The sequence below is a fragment of the Nannobrachium achirus genome (assembly GCF_963921795.1).
Source record: "Nannobrachium achirus genome assembly, chromosome: 5".
NCBI classification, from domain to species: Eukaryota; Metazoa; Chordata; class Actinopteri; order Myctophiformes; family Myctophidae; genus Nannobrachium; species Nannobrachium achirus.
In genome coordinates, this window is record NC_137814.1 from 6,285,334 (window position 1) to 6,307,735 (window position 22,402).

General features: G+C 42.9%; 1 protein-coding gene across 1 annotated transcript; it reads right to left on the bottom strand.

The window, feature by feature from the left end:
• Positions 1–411: 411 nt before the first annotated feature.
• LOC308286205 (uncharacterized protein) lies at positions 412–20,738 on the bottom strand (the record flags this gene model as incomplete). The annotated part of the gene is made up of 14 exons (XM_080727164.1): positions 412–420; positions 718–832; positions 920–1,007; positions 3,198–3,362; positions 4,045–4,125; positions 4,462–4,620; positions 7,400–7,630; positions 10,504–10,695; positions 11,067–11,183; positions 11,968–12,063; positions 14,506–14,565; positions 18,439–18,534; positions 18,750–18,809; positions 20,468–20,738. The coding sequence occupies 14 exons, from the start codon at positions 20,736–20,738 to the stop codon at positions 412–414; spliced, it is 1,740 nt and encodes a 579-aa protein (XP_080583290.1).
• Positions 20,739–22,402: the final 1,664 nt, after the last annotated feature.

Consider the following 22,402-nt stretch of genomic DNA (forward strand, 5'->3'; position numbering starts at 1 on the left):
ACTCATCTTTTTTTCTTATGTTCTGCTATCTTTACATTATATGCCGTAAAGGACCAGAAAGCCAAAGCCCAACCCAACGCAATACCAACATTACCAACAACACAAAAAGCAAAAACACCAACACTACACAACCTCCACAGAAAAACAATGTTAAAACTATCAGAGCCTTTATCAGAACAATACCATACTACTACAACACCACCAGCAACGACAAAACCAACAACAACAACACCACCAATAACACCAACACCAAAACCAGCAACAGCACCACCAACAACACATGATGCCACAAAACCCCAAATAGATCTCTTTGTATCAACAAAATAGAATGGTAAAACACCAAGAACAAAAACAACACCACTGACAATAAGAGCAATAACACCACCACCGACAGCAGCAACCACACCACCACTAACAACACTGCATACACCAACACCAACAACATAACTTACATTACCACCAGGAAAATGACCATCAAGAAAATCAAGACCTATACAAACACCACCAACAAAAAAAAAAACAGCAAAAAAAACAGCAACACCAATAACAATATCAACAACACCACAACCAGCAGCACAACCAAAAACAACACCACAAACATCCATAAACACAACATAAGTCGTACCACCAGCAAAACCAAATTTCTCAAGAACAAGTCCAAAGTCCATAGGTAAAACACATATTAATCCAGCACAATCCACCAATAATAACACAAACAACAACAGCATCATAAAGAACATCAGTGATGCTTCTTGAAGATGAAATCTCTCCACATGTTGAATCTCTTGAATGATCTCCTGGTGTTATTAGAGGAAGTCCAATGGATTCACAGCTGGAATAATATTTTAATTAGTTCATCTTAATTTCATGAATTTGTATGATGAAGGTTTGACTTGGCTCTTCTGTAAATGATACTTACTCTGTGTGTTGTTGACAAGTTGTAAATGTACCATCAGAATATGTATCACCAGTACAGTCAGCACACACAGTATTTGTAGAGGATGTTCCTATAACAAAACAGAACAGAGTCACAACAACACAAGACACAAGGAAAACACTACTTCAATAAAAAAATCAGTTCATATTTGCAAGGGATCGGGGGACGGTGGCACAATGGGTAGCAGTGTCCCCTCACAGCTAGAAGGTCCTGGGTTTGATTCCCACTGGGGACATTGTGGGAGCTGGGGGTGGGGTGGGGTGTGTGGGGGGGGCGTGTTCCCTCCACGTCATGAGTGCCCAGACCCTAGGTGGGGTTGGCGAAAGGGCCTTCTGTGTGGAGTTTGCATGTTCTCCCCATGTCTCCTAGGGTAAGTACCCTTACAAAAAATAATCCAGTAATCCTTGTCTCTATACTGCCTCCCCCTGGCCAGTCGGGGTGCCTGCTGGGAGCCTTTTGGCGTCCAAGTCCCGGAGACGCGTCTCCACGGTGGGGACCCGTCAGTTAGTACCTGGAGACGGGGACACGATTCTCAGATGGGGATGAGAATCGCGACCCGTCCCCACAGGACTGGAGAACAGAGCGCCGGCAGGTAGCACCTAAACCAAACCTTAACCCTAACCCGAACCTTAGTAAAACTAACGCTGGTGAAATGTGAACCTGCCGATGCTCCGCCCCCCCACGATGTGTCCGACCATTAATTATTAGAACGCGTCCGTCCGGAGCGCAAACCCACGGGTCCCGATAGGTCCTGTGGGTGTTCGGTCGGGTATCCCAGCTCTAACACACACACACACACTCACACACACACACACACACACACACACACACACACACACACACACACACACACACACTCAAGCACGCAGCACGATAACACGCCCACAAACACCACACACACAATGGGAAATGCCGGCGAGAGTGGGTTGGAAATATAGTCCTTATTTAACTTTGTTGCTGTCCATATAGTAAATGAATACCTAAAAACATGGGGTCTGCAGGGGGCTATAAAACTAGTCGCCAAAGATCCCACCGTCAACCACACATATTGATTGCCAGGTATGCTGTTGAGGAAATGCTGCCCATCTCAGACATCTCCCACAAGCTGGAGTCTCCCGGAAATCGGGGCTCCTCCCGGCCACCCGCGAGTGGCACTTAACCTCGCGGAAATCCCGACCGCTCACGCAAATGCCGGCCATATCGGGGACGCGGGGACCGGATCTGCAACCCTCGACTTGAGCTTTCAATCTGCCCTGTTCTTTTTCGCTCCGAGTCTGCTGTTGTCGGTTGTCAAGCAACAACAACAGTTCTGGTGGTGGAACCTTTGTACTGTATACAGCTGCGTGGCGCATGGTACGTATTGTTGGTTGCACACTAGCTGTGTTGTGTGCTGTGGAGTGATGCACGGTACTGTTGTGCCTGGTTGCACACTAAACATTGAGCTGGAACGCATGCACGCAAATAAGAATAAGAAATGAGAGTGAGTGAACGTTCTGCCAAATAGGTAAGACATGCATTATATTAAGGCTATTTATGTCACCGTGCAGAACCGTTCTTAACCGTTTTTAACTTTAAAAAACAAATACTTTTCCCAGGAAAAAAAACCCTGCGCTCGTGCATGAGAAGGGGTGCGCTGTCGTGCTCGTGGACCTCCACAGACCTCCCGGAAATTAAATTCTCCAAGTTGGGAGGTCTGCCTTCTCAATGGTTGAGTTTGTTGCCTTTAGAGATCTAGTCGGAAAAAATACCAGTGAAAGCAGGGCCACAGTACAGAAATACCTTTTCTAAATAGCTGGCCATTGAATTATGCTAAAATGGGAGATGAGCTCAAAGATACATTTGATGAGCTAGTACATCTCTCTACCACTAGGGAGTTTTCTTTTCTCTTACTGTGCCACAGAACAACACAAAAACATTTTAAAATGTGTTGTTATTATGTTTAAAGTAAAGTAACTAGTAACTAGTTACTTAACTAGTTAATTTAATAACTAACGTAAATAGTTGCTTTTTTAGAGCAGTAACTACTTAAGGAACTAGTTACTTCGGCTATTATTGGTTATAATAATTGGGCGACATTCAAAAATAGATAATCTACAAACTCATTGTGGGCTATTTTGAACTCATTGAACTTCATTATTTTCATTCAAAATCCTGAAGAAATGGGGAATCTGCTGAAAGGAATTGCTGTGTAACGATAAATCATGACGGCTCCTTAAAACCTATCCTCCCATCATATTAAAATCAGTAGAAACAGACTAACCTCTTTGAACAATATATTGACCAGGCTTGCAGTTGGTGTGTTTCTGTGCTTGAATGCATCCATCCTTCGTTGATGATACACAGTAGAATCCCTCTAGTGGTTCAAAAACTGCATCTGATGTTGTCGTAGCAGGCCTCTTTACTTTCAGACAACCAGAACCTACACCTGTCAATTACAGTAGAAGTTACAGAAGAACCCATTAAACATACTATTTATGACATTCTAATTATGGATATGCTTTGTAATCAATAGGTATTAACACCAGAATAGTTCAGTCCAACACTGTGATTCTCAACATGGGGTCCCCAGCTAAATTGCACAAAGAGCAGGGTTCCTGGGGTTCGCTCTCCATTCCGACATGCTGCTATTCCGACATTGACTTCTAATTGTCTGAGTGGTGGCACTTCCATAGAGGTTAGGGGTAGGGTTAGGTATAGGGTTAGTGTCGGAATGGGGAGATGTCGGAATGGCAGCATGTCGGAATGGGGTGATGCACCTAGGGTTGGCTAATATGAGGTACACAGACTAAAAATTATATTTATTAGCTCACAGCGCGTCACGCTGTGAGCTTGTTGATCGGCTGTTTTCAGTGAAAGCTTTAATTCCCCACAATAATAAAGGTAACTCTTTGGTCCTATTGCCTGCCTTATCACTCTCTTTTTTTAATTGAACGTACTAGGGACTCGCAGCCCAATACTGGTCGTGGTCCAACCCCCTCCCCCAGATACGTCCCTGCCTGACCCAACTAGGATCAACTACTGGAGATGACAGATTGAGGAGGTGAAAGAGCCAGACAGTAATACAGAAAAGATCAATGTAAATAGATTGAAATCCTCCCATTGCTTACCCAGATCTTCATCTTTCTGCACCGGTTCACTTTCTTGTTCCTTCAGTTGAACTGTGAGCGTCTCTACTTGGTTGTCCTGGACTGTGGATAAGATTAGATGAACTACATTTTAACATACTCAATGACATCGGTATTATGAGATCAGTAAATGCTGTTTTTCCGCGCATGCACGCACGCACGCACGCACGCACGCACACACGCACACACACACACACACACACACACACACACACACACACACACACACACTCTTTATGTGTGTGTGTGTGTGTGTGTGTGTGTGTGTGTGTGTGTGTGTGTGTGTGTGTGTGTGTGTGTGTGTGTTATGTGTTTATTCTGCTGTTGGTGAATCACTCTGGATAAAATACATCATAATGTATCAATGTCAACATTTATAAAATGTCAACAGAATCTCACCAAGATGATTGAACTCCTTCCTGGTCTTCCTCAGATCTTCATCTTTCTGCTCCAGTTCTCTCTCTCTCTCCTTCAGTTGAACTGTGAGCTTCTCTACAAGGTCCTTCAGGTCCTGCTGGTCCTGGGTCAGTTTCTGTTGCTTTTGCTGTTGCTGTGAGACTGTACAAGATCACTTTATTCATGATTATGAATTTCTGGAGACGATTGTCATACAAATAATTGTGATTGTCGATTATATTGTCTATTTCTTTCCTTCGTTATAAAGTATACCCTATGAAAGTAGGCTATGAGCTTTGATAATACACATACTGTACACCTTAATGAAGAAGAGCAATTTAATTGCACATATCTTCTCTGTTCCTTTTATTTGTAAACAAACTGCAACAGTGTAAGGTTTTCAGTGGTGTAAAGTAAATGTACTTGTAATGTACTTGAATACAATTTCGAGGTATTTGTACTTGAGTATTTCCAATTTCCAATACTTCTACTCCACTACATCTCAGATCCAAATATTGTACTTTTACTCCACTACAATTATTTGAAAACTTTAGTTTAGCTACTTTGCAGATATCATTTATAATATTGTAAAACATACATGAACCACTTTAGCCCTATTTTATATCTTGGCTGTTGTGAGCTGTGCTATTTTCAAATATTTTGTACGGTACTTTTACTTTTGGTACTTTAAGTACATTTTGATGCCAACACATTTCCATATTGCAGTACTGATAATTTTACTTAAAGGTCCGCTGTCACGCCCCAAAATTATAATAGTATGATACAGTAGGATACAGTAGGTCACGTCATGTGGTCTTTTTTTAAAATGGTCTGAATCAAATGATCCCATCCCCCGTAGCGCAGCCCCCTCCACTCCCGGGGAGGAGGAGAAGGCAGAAGAGACATACAGACAGCCTCAGTCTGGAGAAATGCTGTTAAACACGGCGTTTCCATTTCATCAATACATAGGCTATATCCTTCTTCGTGTGTGTGTGTGTGTGTGTGTGTGTGTGTGTGTGTGTGTGTGTGTGTGTGGCGCCGTGCGAGGCGAGAGCGAGAGTGAGGACAGAGCATAGACTGTAAAATATATGGACAAAGCGAAGCCATTGGTTTCTATGCGGCGCAAATGACGCATTTTGGGTCCTTGGCATGGGTGTCGCCATCATAGATTGTAAAAGCACCAGGGGATGCTATTGGCTGCCAACAGTCACGTGCAACCGCAGGGATACATGGGAGAATGTGGTCGGAGCCTCCCGAAATACAGCACACGAAGAAGAACCCAGCCGGCTGGTATCAGTTTAGTTGGCCACGCCCCCCGCAAATGTATCATCAATTTTAACATAAATGCGACCTTATTTTCACAAAACGCATATCATCGTGATTGAAAGGCAATTTTTAACTAGCGATAGGAACCATAAAGTATGTATGAAAATGTTAATTAAGGTTAGAAAACTAAAGGGGAAAATGAATGGGGTCCAATGGAGAACAATTCTTTTTTCCGATCGGCCGGGGCGGGAAACAGCACAACTAGCGGCCAATCATAGGAAGTTTTAGTTCCGTATTGGAGTCATTTTAAATCGGCGGAACTATGCCCCTGGGGACAGAGCTAGCGGGGGCTACGGGCAGCTGGGGGAAGTTGGCCAGCCCCCCGCAGTTAGAGCGACGAGGCAACATCCACTCTCGGTGAAAACATTGTGTTTTCCATTTCAACAATTAAACATAATATTCAGAGACGATACATCTTACATACAGAACGATTCGATACGATTCGATTATGTGCAATTTCGATACGATTTCGATTTTGTGGAGTTTTATGCGATTCGATTGGATTCGATACGATTTGATGCGATACGGTGTGATCTGATACATACGTTTAATGAAACATTCATTTTCCATTCAATTAAGAAGCTATAATCTATAAAGTACTGGGAAAAGTGTTATGTGTAATCCAATCCATTACTGTCACATTCTTATAAAATCCAAACGTTCTCCACTGGAATAATCCATAGATTTATGGAACTACCATGTTGGTTTGTTTACAAGTCGCTGTGTCGCACACGACGCACAGTTGCGAGCGTCATACACGCACCAGTGTGCTGCGCCGGAAGTAGCAGATGTACAAGTTTACAACCCATCCACATGCAACACGCTGTGGGCTTGTAGATCTGCGGCTTTCCCGCAGGACAGCTCAGTGGAGCTCCACTGGAGGTCGGAGAGAGGGGGCTGCGAGCTGCATACATACGCTCTTGCAGGACAGAACAGGCAGCTTTTTCCTTTTTTTTTTTTTTTTTTTCCGTTGCACTGACTGGGTTAGCAGCGCTCACTTTTGAACTAATGATTTGTAACAGTAAACACTGAGTAAGTAAGTTCAGATTTTCACAGCAAGTACATTATTTAATGCTAAAATCCAGTGAATCCGATTAATAACTTTAGGACCGATACATCGACCGTTACGGCCGCGATTTGGACCGATCCAGGTAAACGTGCATCGATGCAGCCGTATCGCTAGTGTTGAAACCGATAATCGATTCATATCGATTTTTTCCGGCACCCTTAATAAACAAGCATATTCACATGAACAATGGGGAAGTAACAACCAGTAACCACCGGAAATATATTTTTATATGCACAGATTTAATCAGCCTCCATCAGGTGCCCCAGCTGGCCAGGGGGAGGCAGTATAGAGACCAGGATTACTGGATGTTTTTTTGTGAGGGTACCTAGACTACCTACTACCTACCCTACGAGATATGGGGAGAACATGCAAACTCCACACAGAAAGGCCCTTTTGCTAACCCCACCTAGGGTATGGGCACTGATGACGCGGGGGGGTAAAATAGCCGATTTACAAGCTCACAACGTGTCGCAGTGCGATGCATTGTGTGGTTGTAAAATCATGTAAAATGTAAGAATGTAAAAGAAAAAGTTAATAAAATCTCACCAAGATCATTGAACTCCATCCTGGTCTTCCTCAGATCTTCATCTTTCTGCTCCAGTTCTCTCTCTCTCTCCTTCAGTTGAACTGTGATCTTCTCTACTTGGTTGTTCAGGTCCTGCTGGTTCTGGATCAGTTTCTGTTGTTCTCTCTTGGAATCCTCAATCTCTCTGGTGGTGTTCTGCAGTTCTCCCTCCCTCTCTCTCATTTTCTGACTTGTGTCATGCAGGTGGCTCTCTTTTTTACAACACAATAAACCACAGACATTTTACGTTAACATCCTCAATGAATATAGTGGAAATGTAGTGGAAATGTATTAAGTTTACATTTTAACATACATGTTAACATACTCAGTGACATCAGTACTATGAAATCAGTAAATGTTGCATTTATGAATGGTAGATGGTGCATTTATATCATAGATGGGCAACTGGCGGCCTGGGGGCCACATGCGTCCCCCATCTTCCTTAATGCGGCCTGCAGGTTAATATCGGAATATACTGATAGGCCTATATTGATTTCAGTTGTTACACTTCCAAACATGCAAATATGACCAGTACTAGTAGTCTTTTTTTTTTAATGTCCTATGTATTTGTATTTAAGTTCATTAAGTTAGTAGCAGATCTACAAGCTCAAAACGCGTCGCACTGCGAGACATTTTGAGCTCGTAGATCAGCTATTTCTGACTGCATAACGCAACATGGCCCTCGGGAGTGAGTGTGAAAATATAGTGGCATCTCCTGTGATGAACACAGTTGCCCACCCATGATTTACATAGTGCCTTCATCCAAAGTGCTTTACAGTGTACATTACATTCACCCATTCAAGAAAAAAATATATATTTTCATTATTATTATTATTATTATTATTACCCTTATTACTAGAAGCTCGGCCGCCGAGCGTCTAGTCGCCGACCTGGCCAACTCGGGAACGATGTAAATAGGGAATGAATGCCCCACCCTTTAATGCAAACCCCATTATACCTGTTGTCATACGACCTGTTTTGACCATCTGTTTGCTTGTGTCCATTTATGCCCATATATGGAGATATCTGTCTGTCTGCGTCCATGTTATGCCCATATATGGAGATCTCTGTATCAGTCTTCTGTGTCCCTTTTATGCCCATATATGGAGATCTCTGCCCTTCAGGCGGCCAAGCGTCTAGTCCGGTGCCGGCCTACTCGGGAACGATGTAAATAGGAATGAATTCCCCGCTCTTTAACGCAAACCCCATTTATCTGTTTGCCTGTGTCCATTTATTCCCATAACGTGCATGCCGAATTTGATGCCGGTGGGAAGAACGGTATGTGATGTCAGAGCCTTTTATGAAGTGATGTCACAATGAGTCAGCGCTTGCGCCGATTTCCTCCGGAACAGCCTGATGTCAACAATCAGCTCCGCATAGGAGATTCAGAACGTTTTGCGCCGGTTTCGGAAAACCGCGGCACTGCACTCCGCGCCACGGCGGGGAACGCGCGTGCCGAATCTGAAGCCGGTGGGACGAACGGTTCAGACAGACAGACAGACAGACAGACAGACAGACAGACAGACACGTAGAGATTTCTCGCATTTATAGTAAGAAGATTACACTTTTCATTAACAACCTCTGTGCAGCTGCGTGTGTGAGAAGTAATAGAAGCTGCAAACTTTATTGTGTTGGATTAATGCATCCAACATCATGTAGGCTTATTACTGTATAGTAAGATGCCTCAGGGCGACAAGCCATGTCTTGGCCATCTGGTCAGTGATGTATATCAGACCAGTTACCCAGATATATGGAGACCTATGGTACCCCATATATGGAGATCCATGTACTGTATATGGAGAAAGCCCAAACATGCTTACTCAGTTATTTGTTATGTTAAAGTCCTATGACGTCTATGACATCTGACATCATACATACGATCCCTTTTATGCCCATACATGGAGATCCCTGTCTGTAGAACCAGCCAAACAGATATGGGCTGTCTTGGCCAACTGTCTAGGCCATATATGGATTCTGTTAGTGTGGTATGTGGCCGATGTGGCCTCCATATATGGGCATTCCATACCAAGTCCTGTTAGATATGGGCTTAATATTGCTGACATCAGGGATCTCCATATATGGGCATAACAGTGATTCTGTTAGTGTGGTTCCCCTGACATCGCAGTAATGTCAGAGTGTGATGTCAAAGCGGCAAACCCATAGACCGTAAAAAAGCGTACACGTCCAGACAGACGGATGGAGACATGATGTGCCGTTTTGGTCGCAATGGAATATACTAGTAAGACACCTCAGGGTGACTTGCGACCTCAGGGTGACATGCGACCTCTTCCTAAAGGGCGAGGTCGCGCCAATTCTTGGCCATCTGGCCAGTGATGTATATGGGACCAGTTACTCATATATGGAGACCCCTTCATGATAGTTATGTTATGTCAAAACATGCCCATATATGGACATTACCAAATATGGGCATTCCCATAAATGTCCTTAATATTGATAACATAATATCCTTAATAATGTTGACAATATAGGAATCTCCATACATGGGCATAAAACGTACGTTAATTAGTAATGCCAAGCAGGGCCTTGGTGAGTTAGGGCCTTGGTTTGATGCCTGTGGATCCATATATGGGCATAATGGGGTACCCTAACATTCTCATTTTCGGCCTGGGAGTTATGACATCATGTATGGGCATGTATGGGCATAAAAGGTTTTTTCTTTTTCTGGGAATGACCATATATGGACTTTTATACCCTGAGAAATCTCGTAGCTTGTCTGACTGTCAGTACAGGAAGTGATGTCACTTTTTATGCCCATATATGAGTCATTCTGTACCACATCACTGTGACTCACTGACATCACAATGACATCACTTCCTGTACAGCCAGCCAGACAGACAGACAGACAGACAGACAGACAGACAGACAGACAGACAAGCTACTAGGTTTTTCAGGGTATAATGTCGCAATAATGCGACTGAAGGTCGCAATAATATTAGCATCATAAAAAAAAGCTATACATTAAGGGAGTAAAGATCGCTTTTTAGGCTATTCTATGAAATCCAGAGGTGTGTCATTTTCGGACTGTTTGTAAATGTATCCATGAATGTCATTGATAGAATCTCACCAAGATGATTGAACTCTTTCCTGGTCTTCCTCAGATCTTCATCTTTCTGCTCCAGTTCTCTCTCTCTCTCCTTCAGTTGAACTGTGAGCAACTCTACAAGGTCCTTCAGGTCCTGCTGGTCCTGGATCAGTTTCTGGTGCTCTCTCTTGCAGTCCTCTATCCAGGGATTCACCATCGAATCCCCTCCGCTTGCTTATTGAGAGATTAATTCCCAAATTAATTAAATGCCACCAAGGTGGACAGAATGCACAAATTACGCTTCATTTCCATCTAGTTTTGTGTCCTTAATAAGGCTGCACAACTGAAAAGTGAAGCTTTGGGTCATGCTTCACTTGAAATCATCATAATATAATGGCAAGACCCAGTGGGTTCCTCGCTACTCGCGTCAGTGCAACTTCACTTGCAATTTCACCATCAAATCAAAAGTTAACCCTTAACTGTGCGGGTCATTTTGACCCGTTTTAAATTTAATTTGAAATAAAAAGTTAGAAGTTTACATTTTGTACACACTACCACAGGAGTATTCCTTTTGCATATTAATGTGTATCTGTAGGATTACTCACAGAAAGCTCCCTGGCAGTCAGCTGGGTTAAGGTAGACCAGGGTTATTGACGTACACACCCCAAGCACAGCCAGCGCCATCAGCCAGGAGCTGAAGCTGCCTCTTTTAGAACCAGGCTCTGAAAAAGAGAAAATAGAAAGAATGAAATAAATTAAAAAGTCGTAATTCTTAGTTTGTGTATCGGTTTTCGGTGTTACGTGTTTTTCCCCTCAGTTTTTGACCGAACAAAGACAGACGTTGGAGCTATATCGTTAAAAATTGCTGACTTTGTGTTTGGTTTAGGTCATGGCGCCCAAGATACTTTTTGAGCAGTGCTCTTGGAACAGAAGCTATATCTCCAACATCAGGCTTTGTCCGGTCAAAAACCGATGGAAAAAGTATGTTCAAAAATGGCCGGGGCTTAAGTAAACATCTGACCTAGATATGGTCTCCATCTTGGCACAAATGGCTCAAAGTTTGTTGTACGGTCAAATGTCCGGGGCTTTAGTAAACGAATATCCAATCCGCGCAGCAGTGGAAACGATTACATTTCAGGAAGAGCACACACCAAGCATCACACACACCACACACACACACACACACACACACACACACACACACACACACACACACACACACACACACACACACACACACACACACACACACACACACACATGCTGATTTCACCAAGCTGTTGATTACATGTTTCTGATCGCAGTTCTGTGTGGAACCACCAGCCTTGTAGGTGGTTGTATTAAGTAACTTAAAAAATAATCATAAAAACCATTGTGAAAAAGAATCTTGATAAGATCGTGTATCGTGACACAGCTTGGAAACATATTGTGATATTGTATTTTTCTATATCGCCCATGCATAATATGGCGTTCGCAGGGCTTACATTTGTGTTGTCCTAGACTTACCAGCAGCTCTTAGACCCGGTCTCACAGCATCTGCTGGTGTATTGCTGACATCAGTGACATCAGCGCTAGTAAGACCACTGGTATCTTCATCACTCACTGGAAGGCCAAACAGTGAAAGACTGATACATACAATTGCTCCACTAATTACCACTATTGAGTTATCTGAGTACATTTCAAACTTTAACTTATTTAATGAATATGAACTAAGATCAAGGCATTGTAGTACTGTACATTGACACCACATACATGCTTCTCTCTTTTCAAAGTGAAACATCGTCCATTGTTTGTTATTGCATTCTAAGTTAAGTTTGCTTTAGTACCATATATATATATCTTTTTTTTACCACATCAGAAATACACTAATATTTCCTCATGCCACAAATCAAGACAGTTTTAACAGATGGCGTTCTATTTTTCCAGTGTCCACCTTTTCGTCGGTAGAATTAATACTTGGTGAAGGAAATTCCTTCACTAATACATATGAGAGAACAGGAACAATTATCAAATACAACAGTACAACAACATGACATTCTTGATACCCTTGCTTCCTTCATGTATACAGTAGCTTGCCCTCAGGGACATGCTGGGCCCCTGATTCAGCCCGGGAAAAAGAGTTGGAGAGGCCCTCATTGCACGCTAGAGAGAGAGATCTCTCTCTATAGCGCTGCTGCTACTCAAACATTTGCCATTTCAGATCATGACAAGTGACAAGCCAGTGGGCCAATTACATGAGTTATATTTCGTCGTTGTCGGGTGGAAACCTTGTATGTCCAAAACCGTTTGTTTTGTATTTATCATTTTAAAAATGATTTAAACTAGTGAAAACAGCCGATCTACAAGCACACAACGCCGCACACCGCGAGGCGTTGTGTGCTTGTAGATCTGCTGTTTTCACTACTTTTGTGCGACAGCCTTGTATGATGAAGCAGGGCTTTGCTTTGCTCACTGTTTCTGCCCGACAGTGACGATTTACTTTGTTGGCCGCCCAGCCCCCAAAATGGAACGAAGGCCGACATTTTATTTTTAATTTTTTCCTAATGGCCGGCCTGGACCGGCCGGGAATGGACCGGCCGTTCGGGAGTTGTCCCGCTTTTCCCAATGGCCAGCACGTCCCTGCTTGCCCTACAAGCATCCAGTAATTGACCCTTTGTCAAGTCCTGCCTGTGGCTCCACCCCTCTTCACACCCATGGTTGCTATTGCTTGGTTGGACAAAGATCCTCTCTCTTCCTCTACTACCATTGAAAAAAAGTGTTTTTCAGTTGCATCGCATTGATAATTAATGTACTCAATCCTCTTAGTGTGGTTGCTATATGTCTCTATAGGTCAGAGAACCTTTATGCCAGCTAAAGTAACCCTGTTTTTTGTTAACCTTTTTTGTTCACTGAGTTTAATGGACATTTTTTTGTAACCTTTTTTGGAAGTAAATCCCGACAGAACGTCAGCCCAAGGCCGACCCAAAGCCTGATACACAATTGACAATTGGAGCCCGACCCAGCCCAAAGCAAAAAAAAAACATAGGCAGGAGATGAGGGTTAAGACGAGGCGAGAGGTGGCGAGGGCAAAGGAAAGGAGGATGAGGAGTTGTATGAGAGGTTGGACACCAAGGAGGGACAAAAGGATTTGTACCGATTGGCTAGACACTCCAATGGCTAGAGATGGAAAGGATGTGCAACAGGTTAAAGTGATAAAGGATAGAGATCGAAATGTTCTAGCAAGCAAAGCCAGTGTGTTGAGAAGATGGAGGTGACAGAAGGGTGCCAGTGAGATGGAAGATGTATAAGACAGCAGTGAGACCAGCCAAGCTCTACAGCGGTGGCACTGATGAAAAACCCAGGAGGCGCAGCTGGAGGAGGCAGAATTGAGGTGGAGCTAACAGGACGCTTCACGCTTGAACTATAAAATCATAGGTCGTACAATCACCCTTTTTAGGTCGTACAATCACAATTTTTTCACGGATTCCTTGGATCAACCCATGCAGGCCACGGCCATTTCTGCCTAAAAGATTTTCATTTTAGGAGTGTCAGGTGTCAATCCTGTCCGCATTACATGATCTCATCACCACAACATACAGATCTCGTCCTCACACCTTAATTAAGTTGTGGAATCGACTTACAGCTCTCGTTCGCACAAGTCATAAATGGTGTTCGTTCCCACAGCAAACTAAAAAGGCTTACATTTATGTTAGACAAAATAAAATATGTCCTACACTTACCAGCAGCTCTTAGACCCAGTCTCACAGCATCTGTTGGTGTATTGCTGTCATCAGTGACATCAGCGCTGGTAAGACCACTGGTATCTTCATCACTCACTGGAAGGCCAAACAGTGAAAGACTGATACATAAAATGGCTCAAAAAGGGGAAAACACTATTTAGTTATTGATTTTTTTTCTTCTTAAAAGGTTTTACTTAAACTTGAGTAGATCAGACTTAGTTACTTTCCGTAAATGCAGCTATTATAGGCTCACTTTAAATATTCCTATAGGCATTGCCAAAGTATCATATCTTTACAAATGAAACACCAAGAAGTTTTAACTCACTTGAAGGGTACAGTATGTCTAGGCTATGGCACCGTTTCATAGGTATCCTACCCTGGCCATCTGCAACAATATCACACAATATAATTCAGTCAATATATCCCAAAACCATTTTATTAGAGTTCAATTTCACACACGCACACACACCGACCATTAGTGCCATCTCTCGGACATAATCCATGTCCCAGCCAGGGCCTTAAAGATTATTATAATAATACTTGGAGGAAGATTTCTTTCAAGAAAGTCTACAGAATGTTAAAATCGTATGCCTGGTTGTCAGGTGGGTGGTGACCCAGCTGAAGTTAGCCACACCCACAGTGTTGTTGGATGGTGAAAAGTGGAGGTTTATTTCAACTGGGCCTTTTGACTCAGAGGCTTTCAGTTTTCAAGGAGTAACCAAAAATACACAGGGAAGACATATTTGCATATTATAAGTACACTTGGTTGTTCTATCTATACTATAATTTTGCGAATGTCTGAGTGAGTGAGTGAGTGTCTGTCTGTCTGTCTGTCTGAGTGAGTGAGTGAGTGAGTGAGTGAGTGTCTGTCTGTCTGTCTGTCTGTCTGTCTGTCTGTCTGAAACAGCGTTTCTCCTCAGTGGCTGGAGCAATTGATCTGAAATCGCATCACCATCAGCATATGAACACACCTGACATAACTGTGAAGCCCGTTTGTCACTTTCACAAATCATATACTGTATATTCGCATTTTTAGGGTGTATCTATATTAGCCTACAGTACCTTTTGTGACCACACATGTTAAGGGAGGGGCGCTGTTGTTCAGGCCATGCACAATCACACACAAACCCACACACACACACACACACACACACACACACACACACACACACACACACGGGGGGGGGGGGGGGGAGTGTGTGTGTGTGCAGGCGGGCAGGCGGGCGGGCGGGCGGGCGGGGGGGGGGGGGGGGGTTCTGGCCCTGTTACAGATGTTGTCCAAAAATCATGCAGATCGGTACACAGTATCTCTGTAGCTGTTAAATGGAACGGGTATTTCTTACATTGATGCTCCTACATATTAGCATGCAAGCACCAGTTAAAGTTACTTTCCATCCCTCATATACTGTGTGCACAGTGCACATCCCATAACCCACACACTGCACATCATTTCGGAGCTCATATCTTTGAACGGGTAAGGGCTAGTTAGAGTAACATTAACTCCATAGACACATACAACGCAGAAAGAAATTCAAAATTATGGCACCACCTCTCTAAGGTCTGCAGACAACATGCTGCAACTTCTCTTCACCTACCTTCGTTTATGTTTAGAAATGTGTCTGCTTGATCATTCTTGTAAGTCTTCCTCAGATATTGTGATATTGTATTTTTCCATATCGCCCACCCCTAATATAGCGTTCGCAGGCCTTATATTTGTGTTAGACAAAAAATTATGTCCTACACTTACCAGCAGCTCTGACTAGACCCGATCTAACAGCATCTGTTGGTGTATTGCTGACATCAGTGACATCAGTGCTGATAAGACCACTGGTATCTTCATCACTCACTGGAAGGCCAAACAGTGAAAGACTGATACATAAAATGGCTCAAAAAGGTGAGGAGAAACCTTGAGGAGAAAAAATCTTATGTGAGAATGCTGTTTATTGACTACAGCTCAGCATTCAATATCATAATTCCCCTCAAATTATACACCAAGTTGAAGAGTCTGGGTCTAAATTCAAGCCTTTGCGGCTGGATCCTCAACTTTCTGACACAAAGACGTCGAGTGGTGAAGATGGGAAAAATTACCTTGGCCCCTCTGACTCTCAGCACAGGTGCCCCCCAGGGATGCGTTTTGAGCCCCCTCCTCTACTCCCTGTACACCCACGACTGCGTGGCCCTGTTCAGCTCCAACCAAGTGATCAAGTTCGCGGACGACACCACAGTCATAGGCCTGATCACCAAAGATGATGAAACAGCCTACAGGAGAGAAGTGGAGAATCTGGAAGCATGGTGTCAAGGGAACAACCTATCTCTCAATGTGGACAAAACAAAAGAGATTATCTTTGACTACAGGAGGCCTCCTAAAGTCCACTCACCCCTCCAGATCGGGGGTGCTGCAGTGGAGAGAGTCAAAGAGTTCAAATTCCTGGGGGTACACATCACTGAGGATCTGACCTGGGCAGTGCAGACAGAAAAGGTGGTCAAGAAAGCCCAACAGCGCCTCTACTTCCTCAGGAAACTGAAGAAAGCTGGGATGGGTCCCAAAGTCCTACGGGCTTTCTACAGGGGCACCACGGAGAGCATCTTGACTGGCTGCTTCACTGCCTGGTATGGCAGCTGCACTGACCTCAATCGCAAGGCCCTGCAGAGGGTTGTGCGGACAGCCGAACGCATCAGTGGATGCGATCTCCCCCCAATCCAAGCATTGTACGACGAGCGCTGTGTCAACAAAGCCTGTGGAATCATGAAAGATTCTCACCATCCCAACCACAGTCTGTTCAAGATGCTGCCTCAAGGAAAACGTCTACGCAGTCTCAAAGCTACCAGCAACAGACTGCAAAAGAGCTTCTTCCCACGAACAGTCAGGCACATGAACGAACTGTCAAAAACGAGAAAGATCCAGGGAAAAAGGAATCGCTAGCGCCCCAGCCCCCAACCCCTTACGTTCCCTCCTTGTGAAGTTGAATTGCACCTACTGTACATACCCCTTACGTTCCCTCCTTGTGAAGTTGAATTGCACCTACTGTACATACCCCTTACGTTCCCTCCTTGTGAAGTTAAATTGCACCTACTGTACATAAATGCATACTGTGAAGTTGAGTATATTAATCTGTTGCACATAGAACACTCTGTGAAGATGTTTACAAAAGTTAAGTACAGTACAGTAGCAACTACTGGAAAAATATGCTGTTGGCGTATAGAATATGCCAAACTTTTTGCACATGTACATCTGAGGATGCTCTTTTCTTTTACTGTTGCTCTTTTTGCCTTTTGCACTCCTTTTTAGATTATTATTATTATTATTTTTAGATGTGGTTTGCTGTTATTATATTGTTTTTTTGATATACGACTGCATTGACTGAAGGATGCCAAACAAAAACAAATTTTACTCTTATGTACCTGTACAAAAGACGTAACAATAAAGTACAACCTTGAACCTTGAACCTTGAACCTTGAACCATTATTTAGTTATTGATTTTCTTTTTTCTTTTTTTTCTTAAAAGGTTTTACGGAAACTTGAGTAGATCAGATGTACTTAGTTACTTCAAATATTCCTGTAGGCATTGCCAAATATCACATCTTTACAAATGAAACATCAAGAAAGTTCTGAAGTTTTCTTTTTCTTAAAATGTTTTACTCAAACTTGAGTAGATGTACTTAGTTACTTTCTATAAATACAGAGGGTATGCACATGTATAAAGTGAATGGCAAATCGAGTGGCAAAGTGAGTTTAACATAATTTAATGCAAGCAGATAGGACTTTTCTGTTTGGATGTATGGGCTGTCCAGAAAGTAGTTTGTTGCCACTCAGTAGGCGTTCCAGTATGATGATAATGTCATGTGCTGCATACCCTCTATCATAGGCTCACTTCATCCTTACAAATTTTATGTGGCCACACCCACCTGCTCATTAAGTATGCCTGGTTGTCAGGTGGGTGGTGACCCAGCTGAAGTTAGCCACACCCACAGTGTTGTTGAATGGTGAAAAGTGGAGGTGTATTTCAACTGATTCAGAGGCTTTCAGTTCTCAGGCAACACCATACCGGATGGTGTTCCCAGGGAGTGTGTCGCTGTTACTACATGTCATCTTTTCGACACCCGACTCTAACCCTCACCCTAACCTCCGTGGAGTGAGTCCCTAACCCTCCGGTCGAAATGATGGTCGTTCAAAAGAGCGCATTTTCCACGTGTTCCCACAGAAAAATAAAAAGGCTTACATTTATGATAGACAAAATAAAATCTGTCCTACACTTACCAGCAGCTCTTAGACCCGATCTCACAGCATCTGTTGGTGTATTGCTGTCATCAGTGACATCAGCGCTGGTAAGACCACTGGTATCTTCATCACTCACTGGAAGGCCAAACAGTGAAAGACTGATACATAAAATGGCTCAAAAAGGTGAAAGCACTATTTAGTTATTGACTTTTTTACTTAAACGTGAGTAGATCAGATGTAAATGCAGCTATCATAGGCTCACTTCAAATATTCCTGTAGGCATTGCCAAAATATCACATCTTTACAAATGAAACATCAAGAAAGTTCTGATTCAGTGAAGTTTTACTCACTTGAAGGGTACAGTATGTCCAGGCTATGGTGCTGTTTCATAGGTATCCTACCCTGGCCATCTGCAACAATATCACACAATATAATTCAGTCAATATATCCCAAAACCATTTTATTAGTGTTTTTTTCACACACGCACGCACGCACGCACGCACGCACGCACGCACGCACGCACACACACACACACACACACACACACACACACACACACACACACACACACACACACACACACCGACCATTAGTGCCATCTCTCGGACATAATCCATGTCCCAGCCAGGGCCTTAAAGATTATTATAATAATACTTGGAGGAAGATTTCTTTCAAGAAAGTCTACAGAATGTTAAAATCGTATGCCTGGTTGTCAGGTGGGTGGTGACCCAGCTGAAGTTAGCCACACCCACAGTGTTGTTGGATGGTGAAAAGTGGAGGTTTATTTCAACTGGGCCTTTTGACTCAGAGACTTTCAGTTTTCAAGGAGTAACCAAAAATACACAGGGAAGACATATTTGCATATTATAAGTACACTTGGTTGTTCTATTAAGGCATGTTTTCATTGCAGTTCCGGAATTTCATTGCACTTGCCGGGAGTTTCGTTTTTTGGGTGTTTTCACATGCCCTCATCGGCAGCAAAAATGCCGGTAGCGCTCGTTTTCACTAAAACCATTGAAGCGGCATGAAAACCAGTGTTGCCAGATTTTGCGAGAAATAAGCAACCAGGTGTACGAAAATAAGCCCCAAAAAGTGATATTATCTAGGCCACACAAGCACTTTAAAACTATATGCATCGCCACATCAGCTAATTGAAAATTACCGATCTACAAGCTCACAACAAATAAAACAAAACCAGCAACTATCAAATATACAAGTAACTTTACGGAAATCAAGTCCAGAGTCGCTTATAATTAGCAGACATGGCAACACTGGCAGCTTGCTTGCTGGAGTGAGTCGAGTGCTGCGGTTCGTTATATGTCTCTCATTCTTTCTCTCTCAGTCTCACCCTAAACCCTACAAATGGATTTAACAAGTTTCAAGACTTATTCTTCATGCAACACATAAGGTTCAGAAAGGATCGCTTATGCGTTATGCAACGTGTTGCACGTGTGGGCTTGCCGCTTGTAGATTAGCTGTGTTTTTTTTTTTTTTTTTTTTCACGCGTCACCTACGGATGACCAGACTCGATGCGCTGCTCTGTAAAACACTTTTAATCATGATTCATCAGTCATCACAACGACGAGAAACTATTAACAATGACGGAGCTTTTTGAGTTGGTAAAGCTTCCAACTTTCACCACTGCATAATGAGCGCATTGTGTCCCAATCATACTAAAAATAGGCCAGATACAATGTTTTAACTGTTATTATTGGCTCCTTTCATGCACCTGCTTGTAAAAAAAAAACGTCAAAAATAACGGTATGCGTTTTCACTGTGGGGAAATGTCTATTCTCCCGGTACGTTCAGCAAAAATTACTAGGTATTTTGCCGTCAAATTTAGGACGTCAAAACTCCCAGAACACAAAATAAGTGGCCGTTTTCACATGGCGTGAATTTCAGAATTGCCGTCATTTTTGACAAAACTTCCAGAATTTTTGCTCAATGAAAACGGGGCTTTAGAGTAACATTAACTCCATAGACACATACAACGCAGAAAGAAATTCAAAAGTATGGCACCACCTCTTTAAGGTCTGCAGACAACATGCTGCACCTTCTCTTCACGTACCTTCGTTTATGTTTAGAAATGTGTCTGCTTGATCATTCTTGTAGGTCTTCCTCAGGACGTTGATCATGATCTGAGAGTGCTTCTTGGGATAGGTCTGGACGATCAGTTTGGCGGTGGCCTTCCTGTCAGCATTCTCTAGTCGGCTCTTCGGGAGCGGCTGCAGGTCAATGGCTTCAAAGGTTTCAGCGTCTTCCAGAAGCCACTTGAAGACAGAAAACTCCTCGTCTTCCAGCTCATTCAGCATTTCCAAGATACATTCAGCTGGATCCATGGTTGATTCCTGTAACAAACAGAGGATGTTGACACATCTCGGCTTCATTCTCTCAACAAAACTAAACAAATGCTTTAGCCAAAGTTGTGTGTGTGTGTGTGTGTGTGTGTGTGTGTGTGTGTGTGTGTGTGTGTGTGTGTGTGTGTGTGTGTGTGTGTGTGTGTGTGTGCGGTTAAACTTATACAATGCCTGTGTGTGCTGCTGTCTTGGTGAGCCGTCCGAATCACGAACGAATCGAATCTTTTGAACGGCTCTTTGAAGTGAACGATGGGATCCGGTTCGCGCAGTAGAGAGCCGTTCATTTAGGGGGAGACTCCCCTCCCCCCCCAAATTCAACATCTCCTTGCTACTCCACTGAGTAGGCTACTGACTGAGTAGCCTACAGTGATTGAACGGTTCTTTTAAGTCAGCCAGATCCATGGCGCTGGCTCACTTCAAATAAGCCATAAATCCCACTGCTAGAGGCTGCCTGAGCCAACTCCTGCTGCTACAGCACGGAGTAGCCGTGCGCTCCAAACCAGCGCTCCTCGCCCTCCTATTTTCTTCTACTGAAGAGGATTGCATCGCGCATGTACAAATTAAAGCGAGACTCAATGGAAACAGATCTTTGCGCGCACAGAACTGTCACCTATCAGTAACGTTCTACAACATAGGACATTTTTATCAACAAATTGAGTGGCATTGACAGCAGATTATACGTTTTACTCACTGTTTAATCATTATTATATGATATTTACCTTGCTGGCTTGCTCATTTTAAATAAATCACAGAATGCAGAATTCAAAATATATTTTATTCTGGCCCTATGGGCCGGCCGCGGCTGGTGAAAGGTCTTTAAAGATTTTCTCGAAGGCTCGACAGCATATTAGTCAGGAGATATTAATAAAACCTGGGAATAAATTTCTTTCCAAACGATTTCTTCACCAATGTGTTCGTAAAGGTGTCTAGTAACATATGTAACAAAGTTTGAAATTCAAAATCCCTACGAGAATCTTTGACAGCTAGGGTAACTTTGGGTCTCATTCTAGGCCTATAAAGGGAAAAATGACTCCCAAGAAATCTGCTTTAAGTGGGATGTGAGTGTGAGGGGTCTAACTAGGTGTTTTTAATTATTCTGAATCCATTGCAAGCATTTGTTTTGCATGAAAAACATTCCTTGGGCTAAAAACGGCGCCCCAAAACGATGGTTTAGTGATGAGTCACTGTTCACAGTTTCGTGGTGTCCATATTTAGCCCAATGAATGTTTTTCGTGCAAAACAAATGCTTGCAATGGATTCAGAATAATTAAAAACACCTAGTTAGACCCCTCACATCCCAATTAAAGCAGACTTTTTGGGAGTCATTTTTTCCTTTATAGTATATAAGTGAATGAGACCCAAAGTTACCCTAGCTGTCAAAGATTCTCCCAGGGATTTTGAATTTCAAACTTAGTTAGATGTTAGAAGTGTTACTAGACACCTTTACGAACACATTGGTGAAAACGATTGTTTGGTAAGGAATTTATTACCAGCTTTGACAGGTATTCTGATAATATTCCCTGATACAGCAAAAAGTGTTGTCCACTACAGTGTCTATGGTGCTGAAACCTCAGGTTGCTTAGTATTGTTATCTTTCACAAAGGGACACAAAATGAATATTAACCAATGAAACCATATGGACCCTT